The 22,949-nt window shown below is 34.3% G+C and overlaps 4 protein-coding genes across 7 annotated transcripts; 2 read left to right on the top strand and 2 right to left on the bottom strand.

The window, feature by feature from the left end:
• Positions 1–200: 200 nt before the first annotated feature.
• LOC8278003 (synaptonemal complex protein 2) lies at positions 201–8,245 on the bottom strand. Of its 4 annotated transcripts, XM_048370564.1 has the most exons (21): positions 7,947–8,245; positions 7,804–7,853; positions 7,314–7,521; positions 7,097–7,222; positions 6,757–6,855; positions 5,062–5,738; positions 4,731–4,979; positions 4,523–4,651; positions 4,370–4,438; positions 4,185–4,295; positions 3,512–3,619; positions 3,315–3,425; positions 3,151–3,237; positions 2,556–2,621; positions 2,359–2,466; positions 2,149–2,235; positions 1,960–2,022; positions 1,448–1,551; positions 1,062–1,314; positions 451–526; positions 201–361 (listed from the first exon to the last, which is right to left on the bottom strand). In XM_048370564.1, exons 1-18 carry the CDS (start codon positions 8,101–8,103, stop codon positions 1,450–1,452), a joined length of 2,607 nt encoding a protein of 868 aa, XP_048226521.1. In that variant the 5' UTR covers positions 8,104–8,245; the 3' UTR covers positions 201–361; positions 451–526; positions 1,062–1,314; positions 1,448–1,449. The 4 variants fall into 4 exon arrangements, with proteins under 4 accessions (XP_048226521.1, XP_002513917.2, XP_048226522.1 ...); XM_002513871.4 differs by lacking the exon at positions 1,062–1,314; XM_048370565.1 differs by lacking the exon at positions 1,062–1,314 and having other exon boundaries at positions 7,314–7,615; positions 7,947–8,037.
• A 1,830-nt stretch (positions 8,246–10,075) lies between these two features.
• On the top strand, positions 10,076–13,677 carry LOC8278004 (probable mitochondrial adenine nucleotide transporter BTL2). The gene is made up of 4 exons (XM_002513872.4): positions 10,076–10,979; positions 11,069–11,372; positions 12,279–12,746; positions 13,270–13,677. The coding sequence occupies exons 1-4, from the start codon at positions 10,126–10,128 to the stop codon at positions 13,336–13,338; spliced, it is 1,695 nt and encodes a 564-aa protein (XP_002513918.2). The 5' UTR covers positions 10,076–10,125; the 3' UTR covers positions 13,339–13,677.
• A 1,997-nt stretch (positions 13,678–15,674) lies between these two features.
• Positions 15,675–20,146, top strand: LOC8281070. Its single transcript, XM_015716139.3, has 8 exons — positions 15,675–16,186; positions 16,298–16,438; positions 16,530–16,757; positions 16,978–17,185; positions 18,175–18,311; positions 18,938–19,018; positions 19,496–19,562; positions 19,641–20,146. The coding sequence occupies exons 1-8, from the start codon at positions 15,855–15,857 to the stop codon at positions 20,004–20,006; spliced, it is 1,560 nt and encodes a 519-aa protein (XP_015571625.1). The 5' UTR covers positions 15,675–15,854; the 3' UTR covers positions 20,007–20,146.
• Positions 20,147–21,070: 924 nt separating this feature from the next.
• LOC8281645 (signal peptidase complex-like protein DTM1) lies at positions 21,071–22,149 on the bottom strand. The gene is made up of 2 exons (XM_002513874.3): positions 21,633–22,149; positions 21,071–21,324 (listed from the first exon to the last, which is right to left on the bottom strand). The coding sequence occupies exons 1-2, from the start codon at positions 21,884–21,886 to the stop codon at positions 21,237–21,239; spliced, it is 342 nt and encodes a 113-aa protein (XP_002513920.1). The 5' UTR covers positions 21,887–22,149; the 3' UTR covers positions 21,071–21,236.
• Positions 22,150–22,949: the final 800 nt, after the last annotated feature.

Here is a 22,949-nt window from a genome sequence, read left to right as displayed (position 1 = left end):
TTTAACCCCAAGGTGTTTGCACCACTGCACCTCCAAACATGGGAGGAAATAAAGATGTGAAAGAATTCGCAACCTAGTTTCACTAGGTTCCACAAAGATGGCCACTAGCCATTGCCCATAACTTCCATGTATAGATCATTCATTTGGTCTCTCGATCCAAAACATGCAACGTATTAATAAACCATTGAAGACGTGGAGCAGGCTTCCAACAAAAAAAAGTAAAGGAAGTTTGTTATCATACGGTAATGAGTAAATTCCAACATTCCTCGATAAATTTTGATTTCATTATTACAAAACCTAAAAAATTATTTCAAGTAGTCTTAACGTCCTTGCCCAGCAAAATAGCCCGAATCAACAAAACCTGCATGAGCAAACATCGAGAACGATACAATGCTTCGTCTGGCATAATTATTCTACACCACTATCAGCAAAGTTTGGAAGAGTTCTTACCTAAACCAATGCAAAAAGAAAGTTCCCGCCATCCAATCTTTATATACTTCATACCTTGAACATTTTCAAAGCATCTCTGCAGATGACAGATCGATACAACTTAAGGCAAAACTTCAACACAGTATATATTTTGATTTGGACTAGTTAGAGATTAGATAAAACTTCAATGGATACTCACAAACACATTACATCATCACCGCCTCTCTCTTATTTTCTAAAATTATCTAGGTTAAAATAACAAATAAAGAAAAAAGAGAGAAAAAAAGGGGAATAAAGAAACTATATGATTGGTGGTATGAATGAATAAAGTCGGTAATAACCGACTTTCCCAGGCTATTTAAGGAGTCATGCTCCTTATTTGTGCGAGTGGAAAAGTCCCTACACATCTAATGTAAGGTGTGGGCGGCAGTGTAAGAGTGTGGATGTTAAAGGGTTGTATTGGTGTGCTTTGTAGTACAAATACTTTGTACTAAATTTCTATTTGGAGTCTTTTGTGTGCAATCAAGTCCTCCATATAAATTCAACACGCATCACAATGCAAGGCAAGGCCCAAGATACTAGTTATCTCATCTAAACTCAAGATGGCAAGAGCAAGGCGAGAAAGTACATACACGGGAAGCCATATCCTTGTTTCAATACAAGGAAAACTAGAAAGATGTAGATTTTCTTCCGTTTCAGATGGTACAACATTAATAGCTTTAGGATTCCATAATTCTTCAACAGTCCTAGCAAACACTTCTATATAAGAAGATTTCTCGCATTAGAAATATACGCGGACAGCAAATTTGCATATTACTGGTGAGAGGCATGGCAGTCCCAATAAGATGCTACACAAATCGCCGTGGTTGAGATGCATGGCTAAAACTTTTAAGAAACAGCCGTACCCAGTTTCCACAAATTAGAAAAATAAAATGGCTTAGAGAAGATCAAAAGCTTCTGATCCTCATTTGATCTGAGAATCGAATGGGTAATAACTAGAATAATTAAATGGAAGTACCTCTAATCAAATGCATATGGATCATCTGCATATGGATTCAATGACCCTTCTGAAAACAAATCTCCTATGTTTGAAGGATGTGAACGACCTCTTATCTTAGTCCCCTGCATGTTGAACATGAATCTTAAGAATATCAAAGATGCATAACTTAAACAATCAAGCAGGTCATTGATGATGTCCCAGTGCCATATTGGTACTTGAATTTATAGATTCTTTTTAAAAATTCTTAGTTTTCCATTGTAATGCTTTCCAAGATGCTATCTATTTTATATCCGAAGCTCTGAGATCAAATAGATAATGCAACTATATGCATATTGACAACCAAGCAGCATCACATAAGTTGATCAATTAATTTAGATTATCTGTGGTACCAGCTGCAAAATTGATGTTTCAACCACTTATGCTATGAAGGAGTAAGGTGCCAAATACTTTTTAAGAAAACCAGGTATTAGTAGTAGGACCGCAACGAACAAAAATTGCCAATTTGGCGACTAACAATCTGACTTTGTTACCTTAGCTACACTTCTAGGAGTTATGGACTTTGGCGTGTTCTTCTTCTTATGTTTCCTTGGATCCTGATGTAACATGTTCAGAATTAGGAGCTGTAAAACATGTGTCCTTCAATCTATAGAGCAAATTAATTCATGCAGGAATGCATGTATACGTGCATGTATGGTGTGTGGGGTTTCTATAGCGAATACCTCAAACATGACAGTACTTTTTGTCTTTCTTCGTTTTGTAACTGTTCTTCCATTAGTAGTTTCAACTTCATATTCACGGTGAGTTACCTGGAGTGCCATGTAGGCAAAAGAGGTAAGGGGGAGAACGACAAGATTGCAGAATATCTTCCCCTAAAATCTTAAGAAGAAAGAAAAGAAGTTAAGAAAGCACCAATAAAAGAAAAATTTCACCTTCTTGTGATGTTTAGGGATGCTCATTACACTTCCTGTGTTAGCATTGTCTACTCTTTTCAGTATTTTTGACACAGGCGTTTGTGTTTCCCCTGGGAGAGAGAAATCCTATAAAACGTAAAAGATGAACAAACTGATGTCTGTAACAACTTCAATTATTATAAGCAAAATGACTTGGTGTTATTCTCCAATCTTACTGGAGCATGCTGACTCCTTATACCACCACCAGGGTCTCTTATCTTAGTTGATGAAACGGAATAATCCTGCAACATAATAGAACTGTCAATTTAATGAAAATATAGAAAAAGAAAAGAAAAGAAAAATCTATCTTCTGAGCCAATCAGAAAATCTAATATAGCTCATCGGAGTACTTGATCCCATACTAGCAGATGATATAAAATTTTGCAGATGATACAGCAGAACAACAGCATGGTGTTTAAATCTTGAAGATCCATTGGAACAAGACGGATATTTTCACTTTTTTATAAAAAACTGATAGCTTCAGTTAGCAGTTACAAGAAGGCCTATGAAATAGAAAATTTTGAATGCATTAAAAGCAGAGAAATTTTCTTGTCAGAGAATCTAACTAGCACTTTTAATGCATGAACGTTGTGAAGCAGCGGAACTCATGCTTCACATATGCTCTCACCGCCCATCAGATGTCACATATTTTTGTTGAAACATAGACCATTACTGGAACTTCCAAGTGACAAATGGTTGAATATTAGTACGCTTGTCTGTATCAGGCTGAGGAAAGGGAAGCAGGGTAGAGAGAGAAGTAAGCAAGCATACCTTTTTCGAAGTCACTTCTTGGTCCTCTTGTGGCCTATCGCTCATCACTTTCCATTGCAATTGCAGTAAAGCCCTCTGCCTGTCTTCCTGCAACATGGCATAATCAAACAAAATTAAAGGCGCAAAATATTTAACTTCATGTAGCACTTGAATGAAATACATACCTTGGACTTCTGGAGATCCAGTTCCTCTTGCAGCCTTCTAGATTCATCTTCATGCTGACACCTCAAAGCTTTCATTTGAACTTCATGTTCATTCCTGAGTTGCGTTGTTTTCTGGAGAATTTTTTGAGAAAAATAAAAAATAAATAAAATTAGCAATTGAAGCATTATATTTGCATGTTAACTTTGAAGCTATATACCTCTCTCAGTTCATTTTCAGCTTGAAGTTGGGCGCGCTTTATCTCTTCCATATGACCAGCTTTTAGACTCATTTCCTTTCTATCATGCTCCTGCTGAATGCGCAGTACCTATAGACGAGTAGGATGGAAATTAACCAGCCACAAAAATCTTTACAAAACAAGTGGCTTAAAAAATTTGCAAAGACTACATTCAGTAAGAAGTGCGCAGAAATATTCCTCGGAATTCAGTACCTTCCAGCAATAAATTGTATAAGTCATAAATTGGTAGCAGGATCAAAATAATTTCCTACACTTTTTTAACTTTCTTCATCTAACTAGCGTCATGTCTGCTAAAGAATCCCCAAGAACCATATAAATAAGTTGGGACATCACATGCATGTACATTATGATAAACATGTCAGGGAAGCACTCGATGCAAACTGGCGGAAGCTATACTAAATAGAGTAAATAAGTAGCATTACATGATATTATGTAATAAAGAATTAGATGCATCTGAATGAAAACTGTTATTTGAATATCTGCGAAATGTCAAAAATAAAGAGAGATTATAATAAGAAGTACAATTTTGAGGATATTTCCAATAGGATAGCCAAACAAAGGCTGCTAAATGAAAGAATCGTAGAAACAGAAGAATGAAATTCAGTTTTAGTTTGCAATAATTTCTGGTGCTTACTAAAGCAGCATGTTCATCCTGAATGCACAACAACTGCTGCCTCATTTCTTCTTTGCATTCTGCAAGGTTCTGGTTATATTTTCTTTCCAATTCTACTGCAGCTCTGTCTGCCTGAAAGAATAAACTGAGGAATATGACTCACAGCAAAGCTTATTGCATGCATCACCCCATAAGTATGAGCAAACCTTTTCTTTTTCCATGTTAACAATCTCTAGTTTCTCCACCTCATACTTCTTCCTGATGTCATTAATCGCCTATTAAAAGTGATCACTATCAGTATGAATGTGTATGGGTGTCTCCTTGAGGATTCAGTCCAGGTAAATAGTAAATGATACCACCTGATCATTCCTCTGAGATATTTCTTTCAAGTGCTTTGATAATTCCATTTGTTTGCTCTCTAGCATCATATCATACTGCTTCTTTGCTTCAGTAAGTTTGCTTTCAGCAGCAGTTAGCAATGCCTGACTCTGCAACAAGATATAGAATCTAAATAATAGATGGTTGTCAGAATCCTAGAGAGTTATTCACTCTGACTGTAATCATAACCTCAGTGATCTGATCTTCCAGCATTTTTTCTCGGTTTTTATATTGCAGAAGATGTTCTTCCTTCTCCTCTAAGTTGCTGTGAAGCTGCGTAACTTGTTTCTCCAGCGAATCTACATGTTTTTCATGCTTCTCGCTCTTATTTTTCCAGGTAGCTAGATCTTCTGCTTTTTTCCTTAATTCTATCTGTAATTTCTTAGCAATATCCTTGTTTTCCATTTCTAGTTCTGCAACTTTTGACAACAAATCTTGCTGCAATATAGACAACATTGGGGTTAGAATATGAATAGACATGATAAGGCACACCTTAGGAATGAAAATAACAGTTGCAAACCATTTTATTTTCAGATGTACTTAAATGCTCTCTCAAAGAATCAATTGTCTCCTCCAATTTGGAAACCAATATCTCTGTTTCATTCTTCTTTGACAACAGCATTTCAGCTTCAGACTCTAACTTTTGAATTCTATCTGCCGCTAAACGACATCCCTCAGAAAGCTGTTCCCTAATAGAATCTTGGGCTTTCTGAAGTTCAATGATTTTATCATTCAACTCCTGGTTTACCAATTGCAATGCATCTTTCTCTGATGCCACACATAAGAACTTATCATGTAGCTGATTAAACTTTTTTTGAGCATGCTTAGCAATAAGGTCTCTCTCCAGCTGGATCAATTTAAAGCAAGTGTCACAGAGAGAGTTTAGCTGATCAAATTTGTCATTGAAAACCAAATTCTGTTTATCCAATTCAGCCATTTGTGCAGCCAATATATGAACAAAACCTTCAAGATCTTTTATCTCCTGGAGTGACATAGCCAATTTATCAGCAAAGTTGTTGCTACTAAATTGGAGGTCGCTCTTTTCTTTCTCCAATTTCTCCTGAGTAGTCATCAAACATTTGATATTATCTTCCTTTATTCCCAACTCATGGTGCATTTCATCCAACTTAGAATTCAGGCTCTCTGTGTCTAATCTGTTAGCTGCTAAAGTCGCCTCAAATTTCTTTAACATAGCATCTGCAAGGTAAATAAGTAATGCAGATTATTTGCAAAGCAACTCTATTCATTACTGCTAAAGCAGCTTGAATGTGAGACATTGTTTTTGATGCTGGCAACAATTAAGATGAGCTCTTCAAGTAATTGGAGCTAGATAATGCTTCACTCATTCTCTTGCACACTTTTGAATTATCTTTTCATCCATATAAATACATACATATTCTAACATGCATGACATTTTCATAAAAGATGTCTTGGTAACAACCTCCTTTTGCATGTTGAGAAGTTTGAGAATGGTAAACAAATAACAAAATGATTAAGCAACATGTATCAAGCTTATATCATAATTATACCAAGGAAAGAGGATCTAAAATTGTAAGCCAAGGTTCTATTCTTTATTATCTTTTTCCACTAACAGTTTGGAAATGTAGAAGTACTGTGAAATAATACTGACTCAAATAGCCTAAATTTTAATTTAAGCTGGCATAACAAAAGATGAAAGCAGAGTTGCTACTACTCAAAAGTCAAAACTAATAAGATGCTAGAGAGACTAAGGTCAAAAGACACAAGTTAAGTTTTGTAGTCAAACCATGTTGAAAATTAATTAACCGCAGCAGTTAAGATTAGTACGCATAAAGAAAGTGCTATACCAAATTGAATATTCCGAATATTCCTAAAATGAAAAGCTAAATCCTTGTACTGGAAATCGAGGTTATATCCCAAATGAGTTTGAAGCATTAATGAAGTTGTAAATTGGACAAACAACAATCATCCCGACTTTTGCTTAAGTAATTAACCATCGGCAAAGAAACAAATCTTCATCCAGTTAAAGTCAACTACACATATGAAAATAATGATGATGATTACAAAATATAGGATGCACGCATGACACGAACCTACTGCACAATATGAGGCATGATTTAAACCATATTAGATATCATTATAGTTTTTCAGAAGCATAAGCGGCCATAAAAAGGTTGTTACACAGTGAGAAAAATCTTGAAATGAGCAAGCTCAGCCTTTTGACAATGTTATTTACCTTTCTCCTCTATGAGATTAGCAGTTCTGCACTGTTCCTCCATGTAGATCTTATTCTTTTCTTCTTTTTCAATTTTAAGATCTTCCAGTTCCTTTTCACCTATATTGAGGGTTCAAATGCGTTATGCAATGGCAATTGAAGTCCCAAACAAACACAATCCCATTCAACTTCCTCCTTTTTCTTGGAACAAACAATCCTATGGTACTTCGCAAGTTAGTGAATTCTCTGCTACTGTTTGTTGAACATTACAAACAAACAGACAACATACATAAATTGGTCAAACAGTCTCATTTACGAAAACGAATAGCTGTTTGAACAAAAGCTAACACAACTGACTTACGAGTTCTAACAGTTCCCTCTGCAGAACCCAATTTCAGGGACAAATTATTCAGCTGTTGATTCAGACTGTCAATAGCATTTGAGCTTTCAGATAGCTTGATTTCAAAAAATGCCTTGTCTTTTTCAGCTGCAGACACAAGTCAGAAGTACTTATCACTGTCAATTACAAATACAGTACAAAATTCAATGAACCTCGCACAAAAGTTTTACATATATACCATCCTGAACTTGACAGGCTAAGTGCTGTAAAGTCTCGGTCAGTTGATCACATAAAGTCTTAGTTGAACAAAACTTAGACTCCAATCCTTTCCATAGCTTCTCATCCTCCATCTGCCTTACTTTAAGCTTAGCATTTTCATTGAAAGCGTTCTGCAACTTTTCCTCCAAAGCAGTGATATGCTCTGTGGATTTCTTCAGCTTAGAGTTCTAATCATCCAATGTTTTCAATCAAATTTCCGTTCAATTTCATGTTGTCCAAACGAAAACGCTAATTATCATGAAGACAATAAGAATATTAAACCTAAAGAAACAGCGACAGTTTAGAATGAGAAAATTGAATCAACAAAAGAATGTTCAACGATTACTAGATACATACAAATCAAAATGACCACTTATCCGCCAATATATATACATTATATAAATATATTAGACGCTCAAGGTACATATAGATGAATCTAGAGACAAAGCTAAAGGTTAATTTTATAGTACCGCTATTTCAAGATCAGTTTTCACAGAAGCTTGCTCTTTGATTAATTTCTCTGCAAGCAAATGGATCAAAAATAAAAATCAGCTCGAGTCTTCAAATTTATCCGTCAAAACAAAACAAGTAACTTAAATTCTTCGATTAATACCAGCAGTTAGCTTCAAATTAGTGAAACTGCCATGTGAAATTGAGTCTGAAAATGGCCGCGAAGATAACGGCAGGTTCTTCGCCGATCCCGGGACGGATCCTGTCAGCGATTTATACTGATCGAAGCTTTTCAAGCTTGGAAACCCTAGCTTCTGCATCTTAAATTTGAAAGATCGATTGATGAACTGAAAACCCTAGAAATTGTGTTTGAATCTGGCTCGCGCTCTGAAAAGAGATGTCTCGCTCAGCTGTTTGAAATTTTTGAGTGAGTAGTTCAAATAAATTGATTTTTTGGCGGCAAAACACTTGGCATTTATAGGTACTCTTGGCTCTACAGGGACCTATAAACGGGAACTTACGGCGTTTAAAATTTAAAATTGTCGTCTGCAAAAATGATGGAAAGCTTCTATGCATCTAGTTGGTTTAAAAAATAAGTTGCAAGTGTCATTTTTTTTCTTTTTTTTAAAAAAGTTTAAGAGATAATGTTGAAAAATTGTAGTAAAAATCTAATGATAAGATGAAGTATATTAACAAAGTAACATTATCTACGCAAGTTCAAACTTTCAATTGGTCAACTAAAATTAAAATTATGAGTTTTGCATCTATTTCATATCTAATTGTGGCATATAATAATAAGAAATAATATTAATCATTTATTATTATATTTAAATATGGTAAAAATATATGTAATAAAATATAATTATAAATTCTATTTTGATTTTATTTTTCTAATAAAAATTAGTATAAAAATAAAATACTAAAAAGATTATCTACAAAAATTATTAAAATTATTAGGATTTTAAAATTATTTACGATTATTGATGTCAGTTATTATTATATAAATATAATTACTTTTATCGAATCTTAAAACCGCATTACATAATCAATATATGATACTTAATAGTTGGTAGTGATTAATTTAATTATAGGTATTTGAATTATATGAAAAAAATAACTAAATAAAAGAATAGACTTTGAAAAAAATAAATACTATGTTATATTATATTATATAATTTAATATTATTACTGTCATTATCATTATTATTATTATACAAAGTAATGAAACATTTAATGTGACCGTCACGATTACTTTATTACAACTTTTCTTACATAATACTAATATACAGCATATATATATATAGCGATGTTCTCTTATTTATCACCATACTAAACATCAATAATTTATCTTTTATTTTTGTAATTTTAAGGGTAGTAATTTATTTTTAAGTTACATATTGAGATTGTATTAAAACATAAGCTATCATTAAGAAAAAGAAAGCTATATTATTAGCAATCAAATATGCCCTAATCTGGATCAACTAATTCAAATTGATGGTTCAAAGTCATATCTCACAAAAACTCCACAAAATCAACCCAATATTTTTATGATATTATCCAACTCCATTTTCTATAAATACAAATTAAATGATTAATTATATTTCTTTCCTAAAAAGATCTAATATCAAAAATCGAGTTTTCATTATATGTAAAATTTTCTTTTGTTTGTGCTAGTAAAATTACGGACACTCTTCTAATAAAAAAATTATGCACACTCACATAAGTAAAATATCATATTTCGTTTATTTTAAGAATTAATTGTCAAAAAAATCATAATTAAATTTAGCATATATTTTTAAAATTTTTAAATTCATCAGCATACTTTAATATTGATTTCAATTTTAATATTTAATAAAAATACTTATCAAATTTGTCAGCTTGGCGTGAACTCCAGTAATAATAAAAAAGAACCGAATCAATATTAAAATTGTTAATCTGTTTAATTACTAAAATATTATCATTTAATTATATAAATTAAATTTTATTTTTAATTTTAAAATTTTATATACTTAAATAATAATATTTTGACAATAAATATGCTGATTCAATTTCTTATTTTTATTATTATTAATGGAGTTCACATCACGTCAATAAGTTTTATTATAATTTCATTAGAGATTAAAATTAAAATTAATATTAAAATCTAAAATTTAAATAATATATACTATATTTAATAACAAATGCAAAGTATATGATTGTTTTAGTAATTAAATCTTATTTTAATTAATCTCTTCAATATTGATGTGAAAAATCATATTTTCAATTGTGTTTATTGCTTACTTCAATCAACTTCGGACTTGTTAATTTTTTTAAAAGAATTAGGGCAAATTGGGCCGTACGAGATGTGCTCAAAGCCCACTGTCCACCCACTAATCGTTGAGTGTCAGGTATGGATCCCAAATTTCCAATACCCATTCCATGCCCGAACAAAAAAAGAAAGAGAAAAGAAAAGAAAAGAGAAAAATAAAAATCAACAAACAAAAGAACCTGCTCTAGCTCAATTCAGTGAAGACGGTGGTTCTACTTCGCGCGGCGATGGAAGCAAAGCCAGAGCCAAATCCAAACCCGAATCCACCGTTTTCATATCTCTCTTCTATTTATCGACCATTAATTGTTTCTCTCCTATTCCCATTCTAACCTTCACTTCTTTACAACCCCAAACAATACCAATTGCCTCTCTCTCTCTCTCTCTCTCTCTCTCTTCCATTAACAAAATGTCAGGTTTTGAGCTTTGGTTAAAAAAGTCACTCTCAAAAGACCAGTTCCAAACTCCATTTACAATCGATTCAATTCCAAATTCTACTGCATTCACTTATGGTGGCATATTTCTCGACCCCACCATTTCTTCTTCTTTTGTCAATCTCATTTCTTCTACAACTAGTTCAATTAAAACGACAAGTCTCGTTTCTACTACTAAACATGCGATTTTTACGGGATTCAGGAGAGAAAAGAATAATAATATTAATAATAAAGCGGCGATTACCGGTTTATTTTTGTCGGTCAGCTTGAGCAACGATGGCCCCGAGCTAGTGCAGGAAACAAAGGAGTGTTTGGTGCAAAACAAAGACGCCAAAAGCGAAAATGATGCCGCTTTGAAAGGAAGAAGAAAAAGAAAAGTTCTGGTAAGAGGAAGGCGTGCTGCAATGAACACTACCAAACATTTGTGGGCTGGAGCTATTGCCGCTATGGTTTCGAGGTAAATTATCTTTGGTTACTACTTTATACATTTTACTATTGCTTATTTTGCCTGTTAATGTAAATGTCCTTTTTTTTTTGTTTAAGCAGAACTTTTGTGGCTCCATTGGAGAGACTAAAGCTGGAATATATGGTTCGTGGCGAGCAAAAACATATATTGGAACTAATTAAGACAATTGCGGCTACTCAAGGATTGAAAGGGTTTTGGAAAGGGAATCTTGTTAACATTCTTCGGACAGCACCATTTAAAGCGGTCAATTTTTGTGCTTATGATACATATAGGAAGCAATTGCTTAGATTCTCTGGGAATGAGGAAACTACTAATTTTGAAAGATTTATTGCTGGCGCTGCTGCTGGGATTACCGCTACTATACTCTGTTTGCCACTTGACACTGTACGAGAAAAACTTCTGATTTTCTTTCCCTATTATAGATAATGCATATTTTTCTGCTGATTAAACTTGACTGTTCACGGCGTTTATATGAATTATCAATAATTCTTTATTTCCAGTTGTCAAAGGTATCTTGTTCTGCATTATGTGTATTCTGAGGCTGCATGTGAAAGTTGTACTCTTGTTTTCTTTGTGTTTTTCTTCGTATTCAAGGCTAATATTGCTTTTTCTCTTTTTTTTTTTTTCTTTTTTTTTTTTGGCATTTATTCCCCAAATTCACCTCCTTGCATCATGTCACAAATAAGTGCTTATATGACTTAATGTATCATATAGAATTTCTGTTTGTTACAGACAATGTGACACCTTGTCAGTGTTTTATTTTGTGTCAAATGGATTTTCAAATGTTTGCTGTAGATAGGTTACATTACATGGAAAAATGCAATAAGCTTAGTTGGGGCTGTTGTATCTGTGTAGGCTTATTACAAATTGCAAGCATGCTGCTGATTATCTATCTTTGGATGGGACATATTTTTTGGTGGGCACTAGTAATCTTTTTGAAACTGGCACCTGTGCTAGACATGATACCAACTACTTCGTAAGGAACCCTTCCTGCTAATTTTGCAATTTCACAGGCCTTTTTGAATCTGGAGTAATTTATAAATTATCAGAGCAACAAACAGAAACTTCGGCTCCAAATGTGATATAGTTGTAAAGGATTCATGAAACCATCCCTAACTAGTTTGTAGCTGGGGCTAAGTTGATTTGAGTTGAGTAGAAGTCTAGATTATTGATGGTACATGTGGGGAATTAAATGGTTTGTGTTTGAAGTATTCTTCGTTCCAAGATGTCACTAATGCTCCCGTGATCATCAGTAAATCTAAATCACGCTTTTGTTGATATATTTTTCAGATTCGGACCAAGATTGTTGCACCTGGTGGGGAAGCTTTGGGTGGTGTCATAGGTGCTTTTCGCTATATGATCCGAACTGAAGGATTTTTTTCCCTTTATAAGGGCTTAGTGCCTTCTATTATAAGCATGGCACCTTCAGGGGCAGTTTTCTATGGTGTATATGATATATTGAAGTCTGCTTATCTGCATTCACCTGAAGGCAGGAAAAGAATAGAAAATTTGAGCCAACACGGGCAGGAATTGAATGCTTTGGACCTGCTGGAGTTGGGACCAATTAGGACACTACTATACGGGGCTATTTCTGGTGCTTGTGCAGAAGCTGCTACTTACCCATTTGAAGTTGTGAGGAGACAACTTCAACTGCAAGTCCGGTCTAGTAAAATGAGTGCACTGGCAACCTGTGCCAAGATTGTTGAGCGAGGAGGAATTCCAGCTCTGTATGCAGGTCTCATTCCCAGCTTGCTGCAGGTATGTAAATGAACATATTGGTCTTATTGAAGGGTTACAGGAGAAATTTGAATCTACTTTGTTCATTGCTGAACTTGAAAATCTATATAACTATAGTAGCATCGTTGTTTAGGCTCTGACACTCTGCTCTTGTACCAGCTGCAAAAATAGAAAAGAAAAACTATAATGGATCAGTAAGTCGTATATCCACTGAAATTAACAAAATTATGTAGATCCTGGGTTCAAATGTTCTGCATATTTGACTTTACTTCTGCATCATATCATAGAAACTGTTATTGTTGAACGCTATTTGATCTCTGTGTCGAGCTTCTCATGAGTTTTTTCGTCTGGAGGCAAATCTGTAGAACCAACTTACAGGGACTAATATTCACATTTTGTGGACGTTTCCATGCTTAGCAGTTGCTGAAAGTTATTATTTTTTTAAAAATAAAAATTGTGTGATGCTTGTGAGGATTTTCAAGTTCTTTTCAGAATTTTGGCAGTCATATTCTATTCACTTTAGGTTGACATTTTTCTTTTTCAGGTACTTCCCTCTGCAGCAATAAGTTACTTCGTCTACGAGTGCATGAAGATTGTTCTCAAAGTAGAATGAACATGGATAATGAATCCATTAGCAAAATAAGTGGTAGGAAGCTTGTATAGTGACTCAAAGATGAGCATGGGATATAATTAAAATGGTAAGGCTTATCATTTAAGCATGACTTACCATTGATTTTCTTGCGTATCCTTATACTTCAAAATGAAGGAATTACAAATGTTTTGAGAATCTATAATCTCCTTTGTTTGAATGAGTATATAGCCCAATTAATAGATTTGGGCTTGGGTCCAACTAATACCAAAATGACTAGAACTAGCCACTTGGTTGGTTGGACTTTAACTCCTATAAATTGTTTGTATTTCTTATTATTTAATGACCTTGGGATCTCTAACAGTTTGGTTTATGTGTTGAGGGTTTTAAAAATAGGCCTGGATTACATTTTGCTTTGTCCTATTACTCGACCTAGAGCAACAAGGATATAAACCTAAAAACAGAGCAAAAGTATCAATCTGCCCTTGTGATTTGTACAATTTTTGGTACCTTGCGCGTGCTACTTTTACCGTTGCACAAGTGTTGACAGTTGATCATTGTTATGTTCTCATATAGCTGATTACCCATGGTTCCTTTGTGCCACTATATGAAAGACCTTCATGCGAGTCTCTATGAACTGTTGAAGTACAAGAGTTGGTTTTTAAGTGGTTCTGACTAGTTTTCTAGATATTTTCATCCTTGAGCTGAGTGGTTTTATCTGCTATTTGAGTACAAGTTCAGTTGGATTCACTTTAGATAATTTTCCGAAGATGGCCTCGAAGAAGTCATCTGTCGGGACCATTATTGAGCTGTCAATGCTTACCCTTCATTTAGAGTATTGGCAGAAAAATCAATGTTGGTTTTATGTATACGAGAATTGATTTCCTTGATCAATTCTTTGCACCGGACCAAGATAGAGTCTCCAATTTCCAATGCATCATAGTAAAGATCATTGTCCCTCTTATCTGTCAGGTTCGGGTCATAGGGGGTTGGTTTCAGTGTGTGTGTCTGTATCTTCCACTGGTGTAAGATAATTTTCGAAGTCTGACTAAGACATTTCATTCAAATTCTCGTTGAATTTAAATTAACTGATCGTCAGTAAATGCATTTAATGAAGAAAAGGGAAGTTTGGACTTCATGAGTGATGTCTATGGATGTACGCACAATGAGTTTCCTGTAGGCTGGCAGTTAAAGTGGAACGATAAAGATTGAAAGAATCATGTTAAAATTTTCATTTTTTGACTACGTATCTAACCAAACCTATGAGCTGCTTATTTTGCTGCTTAACTAAAGTCATAAACCCATTCTACACAAAGGAGTTTCCATGCTTTTAATACTTAGGACTCATCGAAGGAAATATGAGCTGTTCAACTGTTCAAGGAGAAAAACAAAATTAGGCATTGGACTGGACCACATACTTATCCATCTAATGAATTGACCATGGCTTGCTTGTACTAATTTGCTTTGATGCCGGAACTTAAGCCTAACCTCTTTTTTAACACCAAATATAATTAGCATATTAGAGTGTTAGATTAAGTGAGAAATTTTTTTTATAAAATGAAATAAACTACCACATTTTAAAGAATGGAGGTTTCAAATTCAAGACTTCAAACTTCGGCTAAAAATTGATACTTTTTTTTTTTTTATTTTATGAAATTCTAAAATTCAATGTTTTCTTTTATTGGAAGGCAGAATTTCATAGATAAAATACACTAGGACTTGCATATTATAACGCAAGAAATCATTAAGCCGGGTTTGTCTAGCCAGCTAGGTACAAAAGTAAAAAAGCAAAAGACATGAAAGAAAACCTGGATTCTAAATAATTTAGAATCTTTCAATTGCCATGGCAATTATAAGAATATGGATGCACTACAACCTGAACATCTTCTGCAATCCCTTTTGCTTCTCCCTCAGTCATCACAGGATCGAGATTCTTTTCAATGGATTCCCTAATAGCATAAGACTCCAACACATCCGAGGAACTTATCCCATTCAATTGCTTTGTCACCACCGCTATACCTCCTTTGTCAGATATTTTATGTGTGGCACTTCAGCCCAACTGGCTTCACGACTCACAGAAAATCATTTAAAACACAAAGAAAGGAAGTTGTCCGGCTTCACGACTGATTCTTTTTGGTACTCTCTTGCCGAAGTGCCAAAAGTAAGAGAATGAATCTTTCATATAATTATTATTTTTGTATAGGACAACGCCTCCTAAAAGAAAATAGATTGCCAAATAACTCTTCATACGTAGGACCATGGAAAAATAGGTTTTTTTTTTTTTTTAGCTGAATAAACAAAACATTTAAAGCCCACAATGCATGTCAGCATTCCAATTTCCAACAAGATAAAATACGTTAACACGTGTTACTCTACTGTTCGTCTTTCCATATACACAAAGCCCCCACTTATTTCCAGTTTCCTTCCTCTCATTTCTTTCAAAAAAGCACGATTCCCACCAAGTTTTCTCTCCGCCCCATTCCTCCTTTTCCCTCTCCGCTTGTCGTCTTCATCAAACTTGACCTTAACCTCTATCCGCCATGTCGTCGCCGTTGCTTAACAGCGATACAGCCTCATCACACTTTTCCTCCGAGATTAGCGGGGATAATGATGTTAACAAATCCCGTGACAGTCCTCGATGCACGCGGCAATGCGTAGGATCTGAATCATCTGATCCTCCTTCCTGTTCCTCTTCTTATTATTCTTCTTTTTTAGGTCCTCACTTAATTCAATTAAACGACTCAGAAAAGTTACAGAGAGTCATCACAGCTTCAATTAAAGGATTCTCAATTGGTGCTGGTCTTAAAGGAGGTCTCTCTCTGTTTTCAATTCTGGCTAGGCTGCGTCGCACAAGGTCGTCCTCTCACTCAAGGTAAAAAAGAAGAAAGAAGAAAAAAGCAATCTTTTATTTTATTTAGATATAACGTCATTTATTAGTTTTTCCTTTATATAATCTTTTTCATTCATTTGTTTATTATTGCAGGAAGGTCGAGGTGTTTTCTAATAAAGAAGCTATTGCTTTAGCTCTTAAAGAAACCCTAAGATACGGTCTGTTCCTTGGGACATTCGCTGGTACTTTTGTTTCTTTTGATGAAATCATTGCTTCTTTTTTTGGCCACCGGAGGTAATTAATCAATTAATTGAATGCATAAATATATTTTCTGAAATTGTACCGAGATTAATGGAAATCGAAAATGGTTCAATTCTAACTGTAGGACTGCGAAATGGAGAGCTTTTTTAGCAGGATTGATAGCTGGGCCATCTATGCTACTTACAGGACCAAACACGCAGCATACAAGTTTGGCTATATATATACTTATGCGTGCTGCTGTATTGGCTTCACGTTGTGGTATTAAAAGTAAACGGTTTGGGAAATACTGTAAACCTCTTACTTGGAAGCATGGTGACATTTTCCTCATGTGTCTTTCTTCTTCTCAAATTTTGTATGTAATCCTTTCTTCGCTGGACAGAGTTTTTGTAAGGACTTGCTTCCATAAGTTCATTGTCATTATTTTCGTTGTTGAATGGATTGATGAGTTAGTGGTGGATAACTTGGTATCAACTGCGTTTGCTTACTTTATCCTTTACTTCTTGGATACAGTGTAAACACCCTTTCTCCTTAAGAGTATTGTTTGATTAGAAACATAAACATGTGTTTTTCAGGTCAGCTTACATATTGAAGCAAGACAGTTTGCCTCCATCATATAAATCCTTTCTTAATAAACATGGTGGAAAGGATCTTGTTATCTTGCAAGGAGTGAAGGAGGTTGCAAGCGGCTTGCCTTTTACAAATTTGGACATGATAGAAAAATATTACAACTCCTCAGGCATTAATATTAAACTAAATCCGGAAATGAAAATCCCTTGCTCGGTATGATCCGTCTCTCTTTGTTTGATTTACTTTGTTTTAGAAAGTGTTTTTATACATTCTTGGTACATGACAGGTTTTTCCTTTTCTGTTACTTTTTTCATTTTCTCTTCTCCTGGATATGCTTCATATTTTATAAATTATAGCTCTATTACTTGCCTGTTATTTCTAAAGGCTAATTGTTGTACTTTTATGTATATATTAGTAGATTATCCGGAGTGCAGAGTCAAAAAAAAAAAAACAACTAGCACATGGAGAAGGAACAACCTCAGAAGTGAAATCTAAAATATTTATTGCTATTAAATCACTATTAGAAATTTACAACTGGGGTTATGAGTCAAGCTTACTCATGGGCTACTTGAGCTCTACTTGCAAAACACTTGAACTTGATTCAACTCTGATCGAATCGAACTCGAGCTCTTGTCAATTATTTCAGTGGTTAATTAATGCTCACATGTATTTGAAAATTATGTATGCATATCCAGTTGATTCCTAGCTAAGGTAAACTGACTTAAATAATGATAGCTCACAATAATGAGATACTTTTTTAATAAGATGAGTATTTATATAGCAATACACGTAATGACTGGGATTAAATGGATGGCTGAGATTAAGCTATTATTTACAATAACAACAACTAAGACAGACATTAGTTATTCTCTTTATATGCAATATTTCTCTTTTTAAAATTTTTTTATGTTTGTTTTCTTTGTTTTTGTTTGTTGGTTGGCTTTCCAGCTGTTAGATATTTTCACTTCATTTAGGGCCTTCTGCCACTTCTTGAGACTGGATATTTGGGTACATTATCAGGACAATTTGTCGGAGAGCAAAAATTCTGAAGAGATTTTATGAATAAAGATTCACAATTTGCTGTCGCAGTGTTGATAAATACTTGAACATCTAGCTTTAGTTGGTGAAATAGAGTCGGTCATGAATGCATTAATTTGTTCATGCAATAATGTATTTATGAGGATTGTACTTTAACTGTGCAGATCATACATGGAAACCAATCTTGCAGTGCCCATGTTCTGTCATTTTTTGTTCAAGCATATAAAAGAGCACTACCAGTTTATCTCCCTGTATATTTAATTCCTGCATTAATAGTTCATCGTCAGGGCCTCTCGAAAAGGTAATTAAGCCGTGAAGCAGACTATCTCATTTTGTTGTTACTTGAAGATGATGATATGATTCTGCTTTCTAGTTGGTACGATGTTGGGCTTTAGTATAATTGATGGAATAAGTAAATGTGATGTTCGGGATGCATTACTTTCTGTGTATGTTATTTTGGTGGATGACTGTGCAAGTCTTCTTCTGTTTTTCAACAGGCAATGCAGGCTAAAGCAATATTTAGATGGACCAGAATTCTGTAATTTTCAGCATGCTTTTACAACACTCTGTGCATTAGCATATATAAACAGAGATTCATATCTAATTTTCAGATGGACCGAAAAAATCATTTTCTTGCTGTGCGTTTGTTTTAGCACTTTCTTTTGTGCCCTTTTATGCTTTGGTTGCTTGTCATTAGTTGGTCTTTCTGCCAGAGATTTGATCTGAAGTTCGTTGCTTTGATTCAATTGTTAGCTATCACTTTCCACTATTTGCTCTGCTGTAATAATTATTTGTCCCTTCTTGATGCTTCTATGATTTTCTTTTGTCGAGATGAACTCTGGATATTTGTCAGTAAACTATTGTTATATATCTCATAACTCATGGACGTGCCTGTCTTTGTCTCATGTAAATTCTTTTTGACCTTAGGCCCTACAGTATACTGGGGAAGGGCCTTCTTGGCACCGCAAGATCAAGCTTGTTTCTGTCTGCATATTGCGCATCCGCCTGGTTAGTAGTCATGTCATACTATATTACCTGTTTCCATGAAACTATAGATCTTGTCCCTTGCTGAAAGGTTTTTCTATATATTACATGTTTCTGATGAAGTTTCCTTTCTTATATTTGGAAACATAGCTTAAAACTTTGGTGATATCTTATGTGCATTATTATATGCCTAAAGTCACATATGCAGTGACTTGATGCAGATAGAAACAATTAATGAAATTATTCTGGTGCATATATTGTGCAATCATAATTAAATTCTCTCGGGCATGCCTCTGCTATTACTCTGGCAATCCACCTAGTAGAACAGGCAGACATGTACTGGGTTGCAGCGACAAATTGTAGCTATTTTTCTGCACAAGGCCATGCGCAACTGGAGAAAATTCACATTGAATATAGTTTCTGATTTTCTTAAACTTTTATGGTGATGTATATGGAATGAACCTCGATAATCACTTAAAAAGTCTTTTTGTTGTTTATCAGGATGTGGACATGCGTACTTTTTAGAATTTTCAGGAGATGCAACATTCCAATGGTGGCTATGGGGACGGTAAAGCATCTGCAACACTTATTTAGGTAAATAGATGTTAATGATTATGTTTTGACATACCACTTGTGTCTTGCTTAGTTTCCTACTGGCCTAGCCCTAGCAATCGAGAAGAAAAGCAGGCGGATTGAGATATCACTCTACTGTCTTGCACGGGCAATTGAGAGCTTCTTTTCATGTATGGCTGACGCTGGATATTTACCGCAATCCAAGAATTTTAAGAGAGCAGATGTGGCGGTTTTTAGCATCTCAACAGCAATAATCATGCATTGTTATGCAATGGAGAGGGAAGTTTTTCGGTCCAAATACCTGAATGTTCTTGATTGGGTGTTTGGCGTACCTCCTCCCCCAGACGAAACGCCACGAGCAAAGAGAGTTGACAGCAAGTCTTTGGATTCATCTCAAACATCAAATTTTTTTAATTCACCTTTTCCCAAAGAATTATAACTATTCTCTCATACCCTATGATTTTGTGTAGAAGTACCATTTTGAATAACAGACTGATGGAAAATTTGGAGATGCTTGATAGAAAGGAATAACCATTTTTTTATATATAAAAAGAATAATATACGGGATTGAATTCAAAATTTCTTTCTACACTCTTTATGCTTCACCTAGCTTTGGAAAAAAGAAAATTCAATACCAAACTGCGTTACAACTCCAAATCTAAGCAATCTCAATTTCATGTGCATGAAGAAGTATATTTGGAATTCTCTTATGAACAAGAAACTTGCAAACCTGTCTCAGAACAAGCCAAACCACTTCCTGAAGTTGAAGGTCTAGAAGGGTATGATGAAAAAAGTAGTCAGTGTGGCTGTGAAGCATTGACGATTCAGCCTCCTCAGGAAGCTGAGCGTAGCCCATGGTTCTCAATAACTTTCTCTACCTCGATGGCGTAGTGGGAAGCCGTTGGTTACTCCGTTGATATTGGAAGATAGAATGTTATGAGCAAGTAGTCTCGTAGCAGTGGCAGCAACACAAAGTGTGATGAAAGCTGTTATTGTGTTGTTGATCGTTGATGTTCAGGGAAGGAGCTACCTTTTGTTTTCAATTTCAAGTCATTTAACCTTACAACTATTTCTAGCCCCTTCTATTAACCCTTAAAATTGACCTCGCCCCTCTTCAGTAAGGACATGATTTTAGTAGTCAATATGGTAGGTTTTTCTTTTAAGCTGAATGAGCAAGGTAGATTGTTCCTATTTGACAATATAATTTAACAAAAAAATTATGTTTTCATTCTCTAACCTTGGAACCCAACAATGTCGAGTCTTAGGGAGCTTGTTTGTTTGATGATTTGGGTCAAACTTCTAGTCAAACTATCGTCCACTGGTTTCCTTCTTTTTTTCTCTTTTAAATTACCAATACCTATTATTTTAGGTAGTATGACAAAGTCCACCACACTGTAATGGATATTACATAAATAATGGCAGTAAATTGTAGAATGAGTAGCAAGTGAATCATGTTTACAGTTTAATTGAACAAATTCCATCAGACAATAGAGAGAGAAGGAGTAGCATCAGACAGTCTGACCTTTTTATATTTCCAGTTCTTGGAAGAATGGGAAATAACATTGGGAACATCTCAATACTCTTAACAATTATAGACATACATGGTATTTAAATGGAGATTTGTACTGCCCAACCCAAAACATACATTGTGAAATTTGATTCAATATATTCAATGTGAGATATATATCCACCACTTGTACAAAGCATATCCATACACTGCACTGTAAGCGACCAGTCTCAGAGTAGAGATCCTATTCCTGTACATATACACATCCAATTTCAGTGTATATGATTCTGATTATAGTATTCAATAAACCGAAAAAAAAAGTAATTAATACTTTAATGTAAGAACTTTTCTACGTAAATGAGTCACTTTTACTGATTAAATAGTTTTAGTCCATTTAAGAAATTAAGTAGCTTCTTCAATTGCATATAAATTCTTTTTACTTGGAATATGCAAACATGTATGTAAAAAAGAAAATCTAATTAGACAAAATAATAGACCCAAAAGCAAGTAAACTGAAAAGGAAAAATGAATGAAAAAAAAAAAAAAAAAGAAAGAAACCTGAAGCCAGATCTTAGAGCAAGAGCAGCCTTCTCTTCTTCAGTAATAGGAGAGCACCACCTAGAGTAATCTCTATCAAAATAATCCCAGTCAGGCAAAAGAACACCAGCAATCCCAACAACACCAATTACATAAGTAACCATTACTTTCTTCAATGATTGTGTCCATATCTCTATCACCACCATAACTGCTGCCAACCATACCAGACATGTCCTCATAGCTGCATCATTTGTACTGTAATTATTATTAGCCATGGCTAAAAACCAAGTTTAAGAGAACAATACGATATTATTTTAGAATTTCAAGGCCTTATCTTTCTTTTTCTTTTTTTTCTATGGTTACTGGCATGATGATGATAATAGTTATGGGTGTTCATGGAAACTAGAAAGAGTTAGTTGGGGAATTCGTGATATAAATGATATCCACACCATTATTAACTCGTTATTAAATTTATGGCTCAACTTTGTCAGCTTGTGAAATTATAATAGTCACACAAGACTATAATGCTCTTAACTTCATCACTTTTGCCCGTAAATCTATATCTTTGCTAAAATTAAGACTCGACCTTCTTTAGCGAGCAAAATTCACTTATGATCCAAGCTGAATTAAAATTCCTTAACTAATTATATATTATTTTCATGAAGGGATTCCAATTGAAATTTGATCTGAAAAATTCACAATGCTAGAATAAGAAGTTTGTTAATTCAATTAATTTTCATATAAAGTTGGTGTGACTATAAAAAAAATTAGTTAAATCTCTGCTAAATTGCAAAAGAATAAAGATCGCAGAATCAAAATCAAATGACTATGTCTATGCAGAGAGATTTTTAGATAGACTCAGTTTATTACGTTACACATAGACTAAATTAATTGCATAGTAAAATGTGATATTATTTATTAATTATTGTATTTATATTAATAACTTATAATTAAAACTAATTAATAAAAATAAAATAATTAATAAGATAAAATCACATACCACTATACTATTAATTTAATTTACGAATAATATAGTAAACCGAATTTATCTAAAAATTTCTCTTACACTCGTTACATACTTTTTCCATTTTCAAAATTCTTGGACTTCATTAGTTATTACCTTTTGTAAGCCCAAGTCCACCATCAGAGCCTGGCCTAAATCCTGATTCTTGTTATGAACTCAAACAAAGGCCCAAATATCCAATGCTGTTGCATTTAGAATTTGATAGGCTTTTGGGGCAGAATTGAAAAGGTCATCATGTTGCTCGACTCAATTATGTTCGCAATTCGGGGAAAAAAGAGATTATTTATTTTTATGTCCCGCAACAATTAAATTAT

This window comes from Ricinus communis, chromosome 2 (assembly GCF_019578655.1).
Source record: "Ricinus communis isolate WT05 ecotype wild-type chromosome 2, ASM1957865v1, whole genome shotgun sequence".
Taxonomy (NCBI): Eukaryota; Viridiplantae; Streptophyta; class Magnoliopsida; order Malpighiales; family Euphorbiaceae; genus Ricinus; species Ricinus communis.
The sequence above is the reverse complement of the archived record's forward strand: the minus strand, read 5'-3'. Positions and strand labels throughout refer to the sequence as shown.

Coding starts and splice junctions, on each gene's coding strand:
- LOC8281645 (XM_002513874.3), bottom strand. CDS start 21,886: ATGGCTAATAATAATTACAGTACAAATGATGCAGCTATGAGGACATGT. Junction 21,325..21,632: donor GCTCTAAGATCTGGCTTCAG/GTTTCTTTCTTT, acceptor GTATATGTACAG/GAATAGGATCTCTACTCTGA.
- LOC8278004 (XM_002513872.4), top strand. CDS start 10,126: ATGTGCTCAAAGCCCACTGTCCACCCACTAATCGTTGAGTGTCAGGTA. Junction 10,980..11,068: donor ATTGCCGCTATGGTTTCGAG/GTAAATTATCTT, acceptor TTGTTTAAGCAG/AACTTTTGTGGCTCCATTGG. Junction 12,747..13,269: donor TCATTCCCAGCTTGCTGCAG/GTATGTAAATGA, acceptor TTTCTTTTTCAG/GTACTTCCCTCTGCAGCAAT.
- LOC8278003 (XM_048370564.1), bottom strand. CDS start 8,103: ATGCAGAAGCTAGGGTTTCCAAGCTTGAAAAGCTTCGATCAGTATAAA. Junction 6,856..7,096: donor AGAGGGAACTGTTAGAACTC/GTAAGTCAGTTG, acceptor CCCTCAATATAG/GTGAAAAGGAACTGGAAGAT. Junction 2,467..2,555: donor TAAGGAGTCAGCATGCTCCA/GTAAGATTGGAG, acceptor TACGTTTTATAG/GATTTCTCTCTCCCAGGGGA.
- LOC8281070 (XM_015716139.3), top strand. CDS start 15,855: ATGTCGTCGCCGTTGCTTAACAGCGATACAGCCTCATCACACTTTTCC. Junction 16,758..16,977: donor CTTTCTTCTTCTCAAATTTT/GTATGTAATCCT, acceptor TGTGTTTTTCAG/GTCAGCTTACATATTGAAGC. Junction 19,563..19,640: donor CAATGGTGGCTATGGGGACG/GTAAAGCATCTG, acceptor TGTCTTGCTTAG/TTTCCTACTGGCCTAGCCCT.